General features: G+C 36.1%; 1 protein-coding gene across 1 annotated transcript; it reads right to left on the bottom strand.

Moving 5' to 3' along the window:
- Positions 1–3579: 3579 nt before the first annotated feature.
- On the bottom strand, positions 3580–4515 carry LOC126075610 (olfactory receptor 6C2-like). The gene has a single exon (XM_049883448.1). It carries the CDS (start codon positions 4513–4515, stop codon positions 3580–3582), a length of 936 nt encoding a protein of 311 aa, XP_049739405.1.
- Between the last annotated feature and the right edge of the window lie 9067 nt (positions 4516–13582).

Here is a 13582-nt window from a genome sequence, read left to right on the forward strand (position 1 = left end):
ATCAGGGAAGTTTTCTGCCATCAAATCTTCAACAATTCTCTCTGTATTTTCTGTTATCCCTCCCTGTTCTGGTACTCCAGTCACTTGTAGGTTATTTCTTTTGATAGAGTCTCACATGATTCTTAACTTTTCTTCATTTTTTAAATTCTTTTATCTGATTTTTCTTCAAATATATTAGTGCCAACTGATTTATCTTAAAGTTCAGAAAATTTGCCTTCTACTTGCACAATTCTGCTCCTCTGACTTTCTGTTGAGTTATCTAATTCCGTAATTTTATTGTTAATCTTCTGAATTTCTGGTTGCTGTCTGTCTATGGATTTTTCCAGCTTATTAAATTTTTCATTATGTTCCTGAATAACCTTTTTAATTTCTTCAGTTGCTTTATCTGTGTGTTCCTTGGCTTGCTCTGCATATTGCCTCATTTCCTTCCTGATGTCTTGAAGGGTTCTGTATATTATTCTTTTGTATTCTGCCTCTGTTAATTCCAGGAGTGCACTATCATCTAGAAGATCTCTTGATTCTTTGTTTTGAGAGCTTGTTGAGGCAATCATGGTCTGTTTATGTGACTTGATATTGACTGTTTTCTCTGAGCCATCTATAAGTTATTGTATTATTTTATGTTTGCTTACTGTATTGTAGCTTCTTGCTTTGTTTCGTTTTGATATGCCCAAATGGGTTGCTTGAGTCAGCAAGCCTGATTATTTTTGCCTTTGGAGCTCTGATGTCCTGTCCCCTGATGGCTAGAGCTGTTATCAGGTATATCAGTCTAGAAGTCCATTCACATTTTTTTGTATGAATTCAGCTCAGCTGTCCAGGTAGCTGATCATCAAGTGTTTGGTACAGGCTGTGTACTACAGTCTTAGAGTGGCAGGGGTGATTGGTGTAGGTACCTGTATCTGGTTGCAGCAGGGAGTCACACTCTGAACAATTCAGGGGACTGAGAATCATCCCCCACATGTCTCTGAGGAAAGTGTGTCTGTGCTCCCTAGAGCATAGAGGTGGGTGGGTTCTTCAGACTACCATGGGCACCCAATGTTTTTGGCTGTAAGGGCTGGGAGGTGCCAGTTATCCCTGGGCCCCTGTCACGGGTGGCTGGGTGACCTGAGTGGAGCCACCAGTCCTTAGCCCCTGATGTATGTAGGTGAGGACCCTGTTTAGTAGGCAAAGCAATGCCAACATCAAACACCCAACTCTCTGCCGCACAGGCGAGATGGTTGGAGTCTGCCAACAAGGGCCTATTCTCCTGAAATAGGTCCATATAGGTTCATGCAGAGGGAAAAGGTACTCAAAGTCCACAGACTGTTTATGCCTGGACAGTGGCCGCTTCTGTCCTGAGCTCCCCCAGTTAGTGGAGCTGGCAAATACGTATTCTCCCAATCGCAAATTTTTCCTTCTCTAAGTCCAGGAGGATGGCCCTATGTGCTCAACAGGCAGCAAATTTGCCAAGTGCATACGTGTCTTTTGATTTCTTGATGGCTGCCTCCCTGGGTGTTGATTGTGGATCCAGGCAAAATGAAATTCATTATAACTTCAGACTTTTCTCCTTTTATCATGATGTTGCTTATTGGTCCAGTTGTGAGTGTTTTTGTTTCCTTTATGTTGAGTTGTAATCCATACTGAAGGCTGTGGTCTTTGATATTCATCAGCAAGTCCTTCAAGTCCTCTTCACTTTCAGCAAGCAAGGTTATGTCATCTGCATTACCCAGGTTGTAAATAAGTCTTCCTCCAATTCTGATGCTCCGTTCTTCTTCATATAGTCCAGCTTCTTGGATTACTTGCTAAGTATACAGATTGAATGAGTATGGTGAAAGGATACAACCATGACACACCTTTTCTGACTTTAATCCGTATAAGCTCCCCTTGTTCTGTTCAAACTACTGCCTCTTGATTTTTATAAAGATTCCTCCTGAGTACAATTCAGTTTTCCGGAATTCAAATTCTTTGCAGTGTCATCCATAATTTGTTATGAAACACACAGTTGAATGCCTTTGCATAGTCAATAAAATACAGGTAAACATCTCTCTGGTATTCTTTGCTGTCAGCCAGGTGTCCATCTGACATCACCAATGATACCCCTGGTTCCATATCCTCTTCTGAATCCAGCTCAAGATCTATTCTGAAGCACAACACTGTCAGTGACAGGATAATATCCATACACCTACTAGGAAGACCAGTTAATATGACTACTATTAAAATTTATGCCCCAACCACTAAGACCAAAGATGGGGAAATTGAAGATTTTTACCAACTTCTATAGTCTGAAATTGATCAAACGTGCAATCAGGATGCATTGATAATTACTGGTGATTGGAATGTGAAAAGTGGAAACAAAGAAGAAAGATAGGTAGTTGGAAAATATGGCCTTCATGATAGAAAAGATCTCATGATAAAATTTTGCAAGGCCAGCAACTTCATTGCCCATACTTTTTTCCACCAATATTAATGGAAACTTTTTTTTTTTTTTATACACCGTGGACCTCGCCAGAGGGAATACACAGGAATCAAATTGACTATATCTGTGGGAAAAGACAAGGGAAAAGCTCAATATCACCATTCAGAACAAGGCCAGGGCCTGACTGCGGGACAGGTCATAAATTGCTCATATGCAAATTTAAGTCAAAAAAAAAAAAAAGTCAAAGCTGAAGAAAATTAAAACAAGCACACAAGAGCCGAAATGTCACCTTAACTATATCCCACCTGAATTTGGATACCATCTCAAGAATAGATTTGACACATTGAACACTAATGACTGAAGACCAGACAATTTGTGGGATGACATCAAGGGCATCATTCATGAAGAAAGCAAGGGGTCATTGAAAAGAAAGAAAAGACCAAAATGGATGTCAGAATAGACTCTGAAACTTACTCTTGAATGTCGAGTAGCTAAAGGAAAAGGAAGAAATGATGAAGCAAAAGAGCTAAACAGAAAATTTCATATGGCACCTCCAGGAGACAAAGTAAAGTATTATAATGAAATGTGCAAAAACCTGGAGTTAGAAAACCAATAAGGAAGAACATGCATTTCTTAAGCTGAAAGAACTGAGGAAAAAAATTCAAGCCTCAAGCTGCAACACTGAAGAATTCAACAGACATAATATCGAACAATGCAGAAAGCATCAAAAGAAGACGGAAGGAATACAAAGAGTCACTATAACAAAAAGAACTGGTTGAAGTTCCACTATTTCAGGAGGTCGAATATGCTTATTCACCAATAGTACTGAAAGAAACAGCCCGAGCTGCACTGAAAGCATTGGTGAAAAACAAGTCTTCAGAAACTGACAGAATACCAATTGAGATGTTTCAACAAACAGATGCAGTGTTGGAATTGCTCACTTGCCTATGCCAAGAAATTTGGAAGGCACCTACCTGGCCAACCAAATGGAAGAGATACATATTTATACTTATTCTCCAAAAAGGTGAACAATATCATTAACATCACACTCAAGTAAAATTTTGCTGAAGATCCTCAAGTGGCTGAAGTATAGGTTATTAAAAAAAATAAAAAGGTTATAAACTTCAAGGAAAAATGTCTGGGCCATTAATCTGTTCTTTTAAATTAAAAAAAAATTTTTTTTTCTTTTACTTAGTTGAGAGCGATGCAAGTCTTTCAAAGGAGTCCTTGAAAGCTTTTTTAACTTGATTATTCCTCAGGGTATAAATAAAAGGATTCAAAGTTGGTGAAACAGAAGAAAAAAGCAGTGAAACCACTTTATTAGTGGTCACTTCTTCCTTTGCTGGAGGATTCATATAGATGACAATGCATGTGCCATAGGTGATGGAAACCACAATCATGTGGGAAGAACAAGTAGAAAGGGACTTTTTCCTTTGTTGGACAGAGGGGAATCTAAATATTGTCCTGATGACACTACCATATGACAGAACCACACAAGTAAGAGTCATATTTAGGGTCAGCACAGCAGAGATGTTAACTGTCTGTTCCACAATCCATGTGTTTGAGCATGAGATTTTCACAAGGGGAAATTCATCACAGGTAAAATGGTCAAGCATGTTAGAACCACAGAATTCCAGATTCGAACAAAGGCTTAGTAGTGGGATTATTACACATAAACCAACCATCCAACAACAGATAATGAGAATCCTGCAGGCTCTGCTGCTCATGATGGTCACATAATGCAAGGGTTTGCAGATGGCCACATAGCAGTCATAGGACATGGCGGCCAGGAAGAAAAATTCTGTTGTTCCACAGATGTCAGTAAAAAACACTTGGCTCATACAGGCATTATAGGTAATGACCTTGTTACCTGTTGCTATGTTATACAGGTATCTGGAGATGCAAGCAGAGGTGAATGAGATCTCTAAGAAGGAAAAATTTTTTAAGAAAAAGTACATAGGTGTTTTCAGGTGGGAATCCACAAAGGTGAGGGTGATGATGGTCAGGTTCCCAGTTACACTCAATATGTAGGTGAGAAAGAGGAAGATAAAAATCAGAACCTGCAGCTGAGGGTCATCAGTCAGTTCCAGAAGAATGAATGATGTTACCGTGCCGTTTCTCATCACTGACTTGTGCCTTCTGTCTAATCTGCATCTACTGTTCAGAGAAATTTTATTGTAAATTATCTCAACTGTTCAAATATTCAACATATTTAGGCTTTTATTCTTCATTACTTTATGCGTTTGGTTTTTTACATTTTACTTCCATCCTCTGCTTAGGATTTTTCAAAGTAACTAAAACAGATTGTTGACAAGGTATAATATTATGGGTAGCAATAACGTCCTTGGACTCTCAAGAAATCTTCCCTATTCACAAACTAAATCACAAAATTTCACCATTTTTGCTTTTTTGTCTTTTCTCGACACTTGATTCTTTTTATTATTATTTTTGTAAACAATGCTAACACATAACAGATAACCCAGGCTCACTATATAGGCTCTAGAGCAGATCTTGAGGTCTTTGTCCCAAAAAAAAGATTTTTGTTTTTTGTTTTGCTTTTAAGACAAGCTGTATTATTCCTACAAACAACCCTAAGTCGTATCGTTCCAATCAACACAATCCAGCTTTTTTTTGGCTTAAGTGCGTTACTGAATATGGACATTACATTTATTGCTGACAAAATGCTGACAGCTTTCTCTTCCCTCCCTGATCTTCCAGTCAGATGAATTATTTTCTGTCCATTGTTGCCACTTTTGCCTAATAATAAGATATTTAAGTCAGAGGTCAAGACCTTTAGATTCTGAGTTTGTGATAATCTGCTCTAGAGATTTTTCTCAGGCTTGAAACAGTAATTACATCAATAGGGATTCAAAAGTTTCCAATATACAATCAGTATGTCAAGGCTTAAAGTTTTCAGACATCAATGAATAGAAAAAAAAAATTACCTTTGTGTACCCGATTTATTTGTTTTATGATCAGTTTCATTTTATTGCCTAACTTTCTGTGTCCTTACTAAGACAGGGGCAGAGTTCTCTGTGATGATTCACCCTATATGCAGTGTTCCTAAAACAGAGAAGATGCACTGACCGAGGCTCATAATTGACCTGAAAGTTAGGACAGTCTTATTGAATTTAATCTTTCATTTACCAAATATCAATTATTTATATTAAATTGAGATGTAGAAGAGTTCTTGTTATCTTTTTGCCGTCTACCTCTTTCTCCCATCTTCTAATTTCTCAGATAGTGTGTACATTACCGTGAAACCTTACTCAACCCTTTAAAATTTGAGCATTGTTCAGTCATCAAAACATATCTTTTTTCCCCAATATATTGTTGTTATTTGGTGCTCTCAAATCCACAACTTACAATGGAATAAAGTTAATATGCAAATTGACACTAAAATCTAAGTAACTGATTTTTGATTATTCTCTCTTTTAATCAAATGTTCAAAATGAAGACAGGAATCTATAATGAGATGCTGCCACTTCAGCCAGTATGTTACTCTTCTTTTTAGGGGTCATAGAGTACAGGGGTATGCTTATATACCACTATACATACAAATATATTTTACTATTTTTGATTTTGGTTGAATGCATAGCCAGAGTTGCTCTGAATATTTCTTATATTAAATTAGATACACATTTGTTTGCATCTTATGCATAAAAATCTCCCAAACAATGACATTTATCTCTACAAGATAAAGTCATTCTAAAAAGTGACATTGCATATATTGGATACATAGAAAAAAATAAATTACCCATGAATCCATTTTATTTTTCAAGGAAAAATATGACCTAGAATGCTACAAAAGAAATTACAATCAAAGAAGCAAACTTTATTATACTTGCTCTTCTTTTAGTAAATTGGAGTTTCTGTTGGTTGTTTAAACATAGAAATATTAAAACTGCAATGTGGAAAGTGATATTTTTATGAAGACATTCATGTCTTTACATTCACTGGCAGGTCTGGCAATGCCTAGAGCTCCCAGCAATTTCCATGCCCACATACTGGACAGACTTCCTCACAATGCATTTTGTGCTATTATGAGCTCCCAGGATATTCTTACTATCTCCATCATTGAATAGAAAATAAATTATCTCTAAGGGCAATGATATGTCAGGAACTCTATTCACTGCTGGAAGAGAAGACACTCTAAAACATCACAAGAGTGAGAAATGATTATGCATAAAAAAAAAAAATTTTTTTTTTATAGCCCCTTTTATTTTTAAAATTGCTGAACATGCCATAAAGTAAAAAAAAAAAAAAAAATTGTCCCTGGTGACCTACTTTCAGGAGTCATTAATGAATTTTATGGGAAAGAAATTTTGTCAAAAAAAACAAGTAATACAGTCTTTAGGGGGACTGTGTCTTTGGAGATAGGAGGATAATACAGCAGTACCATAAACATGGTATGGGGATAAGTATATAATTTAAACACATAGTTAATAAAAAAAAACTTACACCTACTAAATATTGGAATATTTTACATTCTTTATATGATTTAAATCCTTTATTATAAAATATTAATACATTATCATCATTGGATAATTTTAATCAGATATGCAAAAGGAAAAGGTTGTACAATTATGTAAAAAGCTTCTTACTTATAGACCTTATTTTTCTAAGGTTTTTTTCTTCTAATTGTTGTTAGGTGCCATTGAGTTGGTTCCAACTCATAGCAGCCCTATGTGCAATAGAACAAAACACAACCTGGTCCTGTGCCATCCTCACAGTCGTTATGCTTGAGCCCCTTGTTGCAGCCATTGTGACAATCCATCTCTTCGAGGATCCCTCCCCCCTTTTTTTTTTTGATGACCCTCTCCTCTACCAAGCCTGATGTTCTTCTCCAGGGACTAGTCCCTCCTGATAACATACCCAAAGTACATGAGACAACGTCTCCATATTCTCGCTTCCAAGAAGCACTCTGGCTGTACTTTTTCCAAAACATACTTGTTTGTTCTTCTGGCAGTCCATGGTATAATCAATATTCTTTGCCAACACTGTAATTCAAAATCGTCAATTCTATTTTGGTCTTCCTTATTCATTTTCTAGTTTTCCCATGCATATAAGCTGATTGAAACTATCATGACTTGAGTCAGGCACACCTTACTACTCAAAGTGACATCTTTCCTTTTTAACACTTTAAAGAGATCTTTTGCAGCAGATTTGCTCACTGCAATATGTCCTTTGATACCCTGATGCTGCTTCCAATGGTGTTGATACATTTTAGACCTTATCTTTCCAACTTTTTATTTCTTAAAATATATCCACTATATTATAGCTCCCCCATGGGTCTGTCAATTTGTTGTAGTGTGGGGGCTTGGGTATTGCTGTGAGGCAGGAAGCTATGCCACCAGTAACCAAATATCAGCAGGGTCACCCATGGTGGAAAGGTTTCAGCTCAACTTCCAGATTAAGACAGACTATGAAGAAGGACCTGGCAGTCTACTTCTGAAAAAAATTAGACAGCAAAGAACTTATGAGTAACAGGGGAACATTGTCTGATATAGTGCCAGGTGATGAGCCCCTCACGTTGGAAGGTACTCTAAATAAGACTGAACTGCCTCCTCAAAGTGGAGTCGACCATAATGACGTGGAAAGAGTCAAGCCTTTGTGACCTTCGTTTGCTGATGTGGCGTGACTCAAAATGAGAAGAAACAGCTGTAAACATCCATTAATAATTGCGAGGTAGAATGTATGAAGCACAAACCTACAAAAATTGGAAATCATCAAAAATGAAACGGAATGTATAAACATCAAGACCTTACTCATTAGTGAACGGAAAGGACAGGCACTGGCCATTTTAAATCAGAAAATAATATGGTCATTTCTGCTGGGAATAAGAATTTGAAGAGGAATGGTGTCATGTTCATTGTTAATATTTCAAGATCTATCCTGAAGTACAATGCTAACAGTGATAGGATAATATCCACATGCCTACAAGTGATACCAGTTAATATGACTATTATTCTGATTTACACACCAACCAATAAGGCCAAAGATAAAGAAATTGAAGATTTTTCCAACTTCTGCAGTCTGAAACAGATCTGATATGCAATCAAGATGCATTGATAATTACTGGCAATTGGAATTTGAAAGTTGGAAACAAGAAGAGGTATTGGTAGTTGGAAAATATGATCTTGGTGATAGAAATGACTCTCGAGACCACATGATAGAATTTTATGAGATTAGGGACCTTTTCAGTGCAAATGCCTTCTTTCACCAACATAAATGGCCACTATATACATGGACCTCACCGGATGAAATACATGGATTCAAATTGACATCTGTGGAAAGAGACCATGGAAAAGCTCAATATCATCAGTGAGAACAACCCCAGGGGCCAACTGTGGAACAGGCCATAATTGCTCATGTGCAAGTTCAGGTTGAAGTTGAAGAAATTAGAACAAGTCCATGAGAAGAAAAGTACAACCTTGAGTATATCCCACCTAAATGTACAGACCATCTCAAGAAAAGATTTGATGCTTTGAACTCTAATGACTGAAGACCAGACAAGTTGAGGGATGTCATCAAGAACATTATACATGAGGAAAGCAAGGGGCCATTAAAAAGACAGGAAAGAAAGAAAAGACTAAAATGGATATCAGAAGAGATTCTGAAGTTTGCTCCTGAACGTGGAGTAAAGGGAAAGGAAGAAGTGATGAAGTAAAAGAGCTGAACAGAAGATTTCAAAGTGCAGCTCAGGAAGACAAAGTAAAGTGTTATAATGGAATATTCAGAGACCTGGGGCTAGAAAACCAAAGGGAAGAACAAGCTCAATATTTCTCAAGCTAAAAGAAATGAAGGAAAAATTCAAGCCTCAGGTTACAATATTGAAGGATTCTACGGGGAAAATGCTAAAAGATGCAGGATGCATCAAAAGAAGGATGAAAAGAGAGTCTCTGTACCAAAAAGAATTGGTCCAATGTTACTAAAGGAAGAGGTCCAAGCTGCACTGAAATCACTGGCCAAAAAAAAGGCTCCAGGAATTCACAGAATACCAATTGAGATATTTCAACAAATGAATGCAGCACTGGAAGTACTCACTCATACAGTGCTAAAAAAACTACCTGGCAAACCGACTGGAAGAGATGCATATTTGCACCCATTCCAAAGAAAGTTAATACAACAGACTGTGGAAATTGTTGAACAATATCATTAGTATCACACACAAGTAAAATTTTGCAAAAGATCATTCAAAAGAGGTTGTAGCTGTATGTCGACAGGGAACTGCCAGAAATTCAAGCCAGATTTACAAAGCGACGTGGAACAAGGAGTATCACTGCTGATGTCAGATGGATCTTGGCTGAAAGCAGAGAATACCAGAAAGATGTGTACTTGTATTTTATTGACTATGCAAGGACATTCGACTGTGTGGATCATAGCAAATTACAGATAACATTGCAAAGAATGGGAATTATGAATGCTTGATTATGCTCCTAAGGAACCTGTACTTAGACCAAGAGGCAGTCGTTGGAACAGAACGAAGGAATACTGTGTGGTTTAAAGCTGGAAACGTGTGAGTCATGGTTGTATCCTTTCAGCATACTCATTCAATCTGTATACTGAGCAAATAATCCAAGAAGCTGAACTACATGAAGAAGAACGGGGCATCGAGACTGGAGAAAGACTCATTAACAACCTGCATTATGAAGATGACACAACCTTGCTTGCTGAAAGTGAACAGGGCTTAATGCACTTACTGATGAAGATCAAAGACCACAGCTTTCAGTATGGATTACACCTCAACATAAAAAAAAAAAACATAAAGAAAACAAAAATCCTTACAACTGGACCAATAAGCAACATCACGACAAATGGAAAAAAGTCTGAAGTTGTCAAGGATTTCATCTTACTTGGATCCACAATCAACACCCATGGAAGCAGCAGTCAAGAAATCAAAGGACAAATCGCATTGGGCAAAGCTGCTGGAAAACATCTCCATAAAGTATTAGAAAACAAAGATGTTGCTTTAAGTACTAAGGTGTGCCTGACCCAAGCCATGGTGTTCTCAGTAGCCTCATATGCATGTGAAAAATGGACAGGAAGTAAGGAAGAGCTAAAAACAATTAATGCCTCTTAATTATGGTGTTGCAAAGAATATTGAATATACCATGGAGTGTCAGAAGAACAAAAAAATCTGTCTTGGAACAAGTAAAGCCAGAATGTTCATTAGAAGCAAATATGGTGAGACTTCATCTCACATACTTTGGACATGTTATCAGAAGGGATCAGTCCTTGGAGAAGGATGTCGTGCTTGGTAGAGTGTCATTGAAAACAGGATGACCTTCAGAAAGATGGATTGTCGCAGTTGGTGCAACAATGGGCTCAAGTGTGACAATGATTTTGACGATGGAGCAGGACCAGACAGTGTCACATTCTGTTGCACAGATGGTCGCTATGAGTCGGAATGCACTTGAGGGCACCTAAAAACAGCACCAACATAGTATAGCTGTTATTCATAAATGCATAAACGTTTGCAACTATATCTTCAATTGGATACAATTTTTTTTTATATACTTAAATACATCTCAATTTAGCACTTAACATAATTTTAAGTTTTTCTATGTTTTAAGCATTTATAAAGCTGTCTGATTATTTTCTCTTTCATTTAACCAATGCCTGAATTAAATTTGTATTTTGTTTCCTTTTTCACAGTTATCAACCATTCTAACCAAAGCATCTTCATACCAAAGCATCTTCAAACTAGTATTTTTGCATATATGTGAAAATAATTGATAGAAATGAAATTTCTAGATCAAGGCATCATTTCATATTTATAAATTTTGCAGAATCTGGTAAAAGACACATAAAATTAGTTTAGGTTGAACATTTGCTACTATAATTAATTCATTACTGGATATTATTTTTGTTTTCAAATCTACTCATATTTTGATCTTTTAAGTATGTTAAATCTGAGTTTTAAGATTATAAGACTTTAAAAATGTTAGTGCTGATTTTTGGCATATGGTTCATTGTTTTATACCATCAAATTTATCAATTTTGTTTTTTTTGGCTTTTTAGTTTTTGAAGTGTATACAATAAACTGCATATATGTGAAGTGTATGGTTTAACAAGTTTTGACACACATACTTCTAGAAAGTGTCACCACAATCACCAACATGAACATATGCATCATTTCCAAATTTTTTTTGTGCACCTTTTTAATTCTGCTCTCCTGTCCATCTGCCTACTGCTGCCATTCAGCCAATAACTGGTTTGTTTTCTGTCACTGTAGGTGAGTATGTTTTCTAGAATTTTATATAAATAGAATCATACGTATGCATTCTTGTTTTTCCTAGCTTATTTTACTCAGCATATTTTTTGATGTTCATCTATGTTATTACACGCGGTTATAATCCATTTTTTTCCCCCTGAAAAAACATTTCATTGTGTGGATATAAAAAAATTTGTTTACTCGTTCCCTGTTGATAGATATTTTTCTATTAAATTTTTTAGACCATTACATAAAGAGCTGTTATGAACATTCATGCATCAGTCTATGTAAGGACATATGCTTTCACTTCTACTGGGTAAATACATAATTCTGGAATTGCTGGATAATATATTTAACTTTTTAAGAAACTACCAGTTTTCCAAAATGGCCGTATGATTTTACATTTCTATGAGTGCTGTAGAATTAGTCTAACTGCTCCACTTTTTTTGATATTATCAGTCTTTTACTTTCAGACCTTCCAGTAGGTATGTAATGGTATCCCGTTGGGATTTTAATTTTCATATCTAATAGCTAATGATGTTAGGAGTCCTTTAGTGTGTTTATTTGCTGTCTGTATATCTCCTTTGTTTAAATTCTTTGCCTTTTTGTTCATTTAGTTGTGTGTTTTCTTCTTATTGAGTTTTAAGAGATTGTTTTATGCAGTCTGGGTGCAAGTCCTTTATCAGACAGGTGATATACAAATATTTCCTCCTCGTTTGTGGCATGTCTTAGTCGCTTAATAGTGTCTTTTTAACAGCAGAAGTTCTTAATTTTGGTGAATTGTATTTCCTAAAATATATCAATGTATCATCCTTTTAGTGTCGTATCTAAAAAATTTTTGCCTAACCCAACAACATTGTCCTCTTATATTTTCTTCTACAGTTTTTATAATTTAGGCTTTACATTTAGGTCTGTGACTTATTTTAGTTAATTTTTGTAAATAATACAGGTATGAATTGAAGTTTATTTAAAAAATATATAAATGTCCAGTTCTTTCAGCATCATTAATGAGAAGATTATCGTTTTTCCAACAAATTGCTTTTTCCTCAATAAAAAACTTGGTTGACCCTAAATGCAGGGATTTATTTCTGGAATCTCAATTCTTTTCCACTGACTCATTTGTCTGTATTTATACCATTACCACAGTCTCTTGATTATCGTAGCTTTATAGTAAGTGTTAATATCAGATTATTTAGGTCCTATAACTTTTTTTTATAACTTTGGTCTTTTTCAAAGTTAATTTGATTATTCTAGATATTTTTCATTTCCATGTAAAGTTTATAATTAGCTTGTTGATTTCTACAAAAAAATCCTGTTTGGATTTTGATTAGTATTGCATTGAATCTATAGATAGATTGGAGAGAATTTGAACTTTTAACAATATTTCACCTTTACAACCATGAAAGTGAATATATCTCCAGTTTTGTGGCTTTTTTTTTTTAATTCAGATGTATTTATTTATTTATTGTGCTTTAAGTGGAAGTTTACAAATCAAGTCAGTCTCTCATACAAAAAGTTACACATACCTTGCTATGTACTCTTAGGTGCTCTCCTCCCAATGAGACAGCACATTCCTCCTCTCCACCTTGTATTCCCCAAGCCCATTGAGCCAGCTTCTGTCCCCCTCCTCCTTCTCATCTCACCTCCAGACAGGAGCTGCCCACATAGCCTCATGTGTTTACTTGAGCCAAGAAGCCCACCCTACACCTGTATCATTGTCTATCTTATACTACAATCCAGTCCCTGTCTGGAGAGTTGGCTTCAGGAATGGTTACAATATATGGCTCTTTTTAAACTTCTCTCAGCTAAACTTTTAGTTTTGCCTATAAGTCTTTCACATCCTTTGTCAGATTTAGGCCTAAACGTTTCATATTTTTATGCTACTTTTTATTTCTCAATTTCTGGTTGATGCCAGAATATACACATATATTTAAATTGTGTGTGCAGATTTTTTCCGGCAACATTTATAAACT

The sequence above is a fragment of the Elephas maximus genome, chromosome 4 (assembly GCF_024166365.1).
Source record: "Elephas maximus indicus isolate mEleMax1 chromosome 4, mEleMax1 primary haplotype, whole genome shotgun sequence".
NCBI lineage: Eukaryota > Metazoa > Chordata > Mammalia > Proboscidea > Elephantidae > Elephas > Elephas maximus.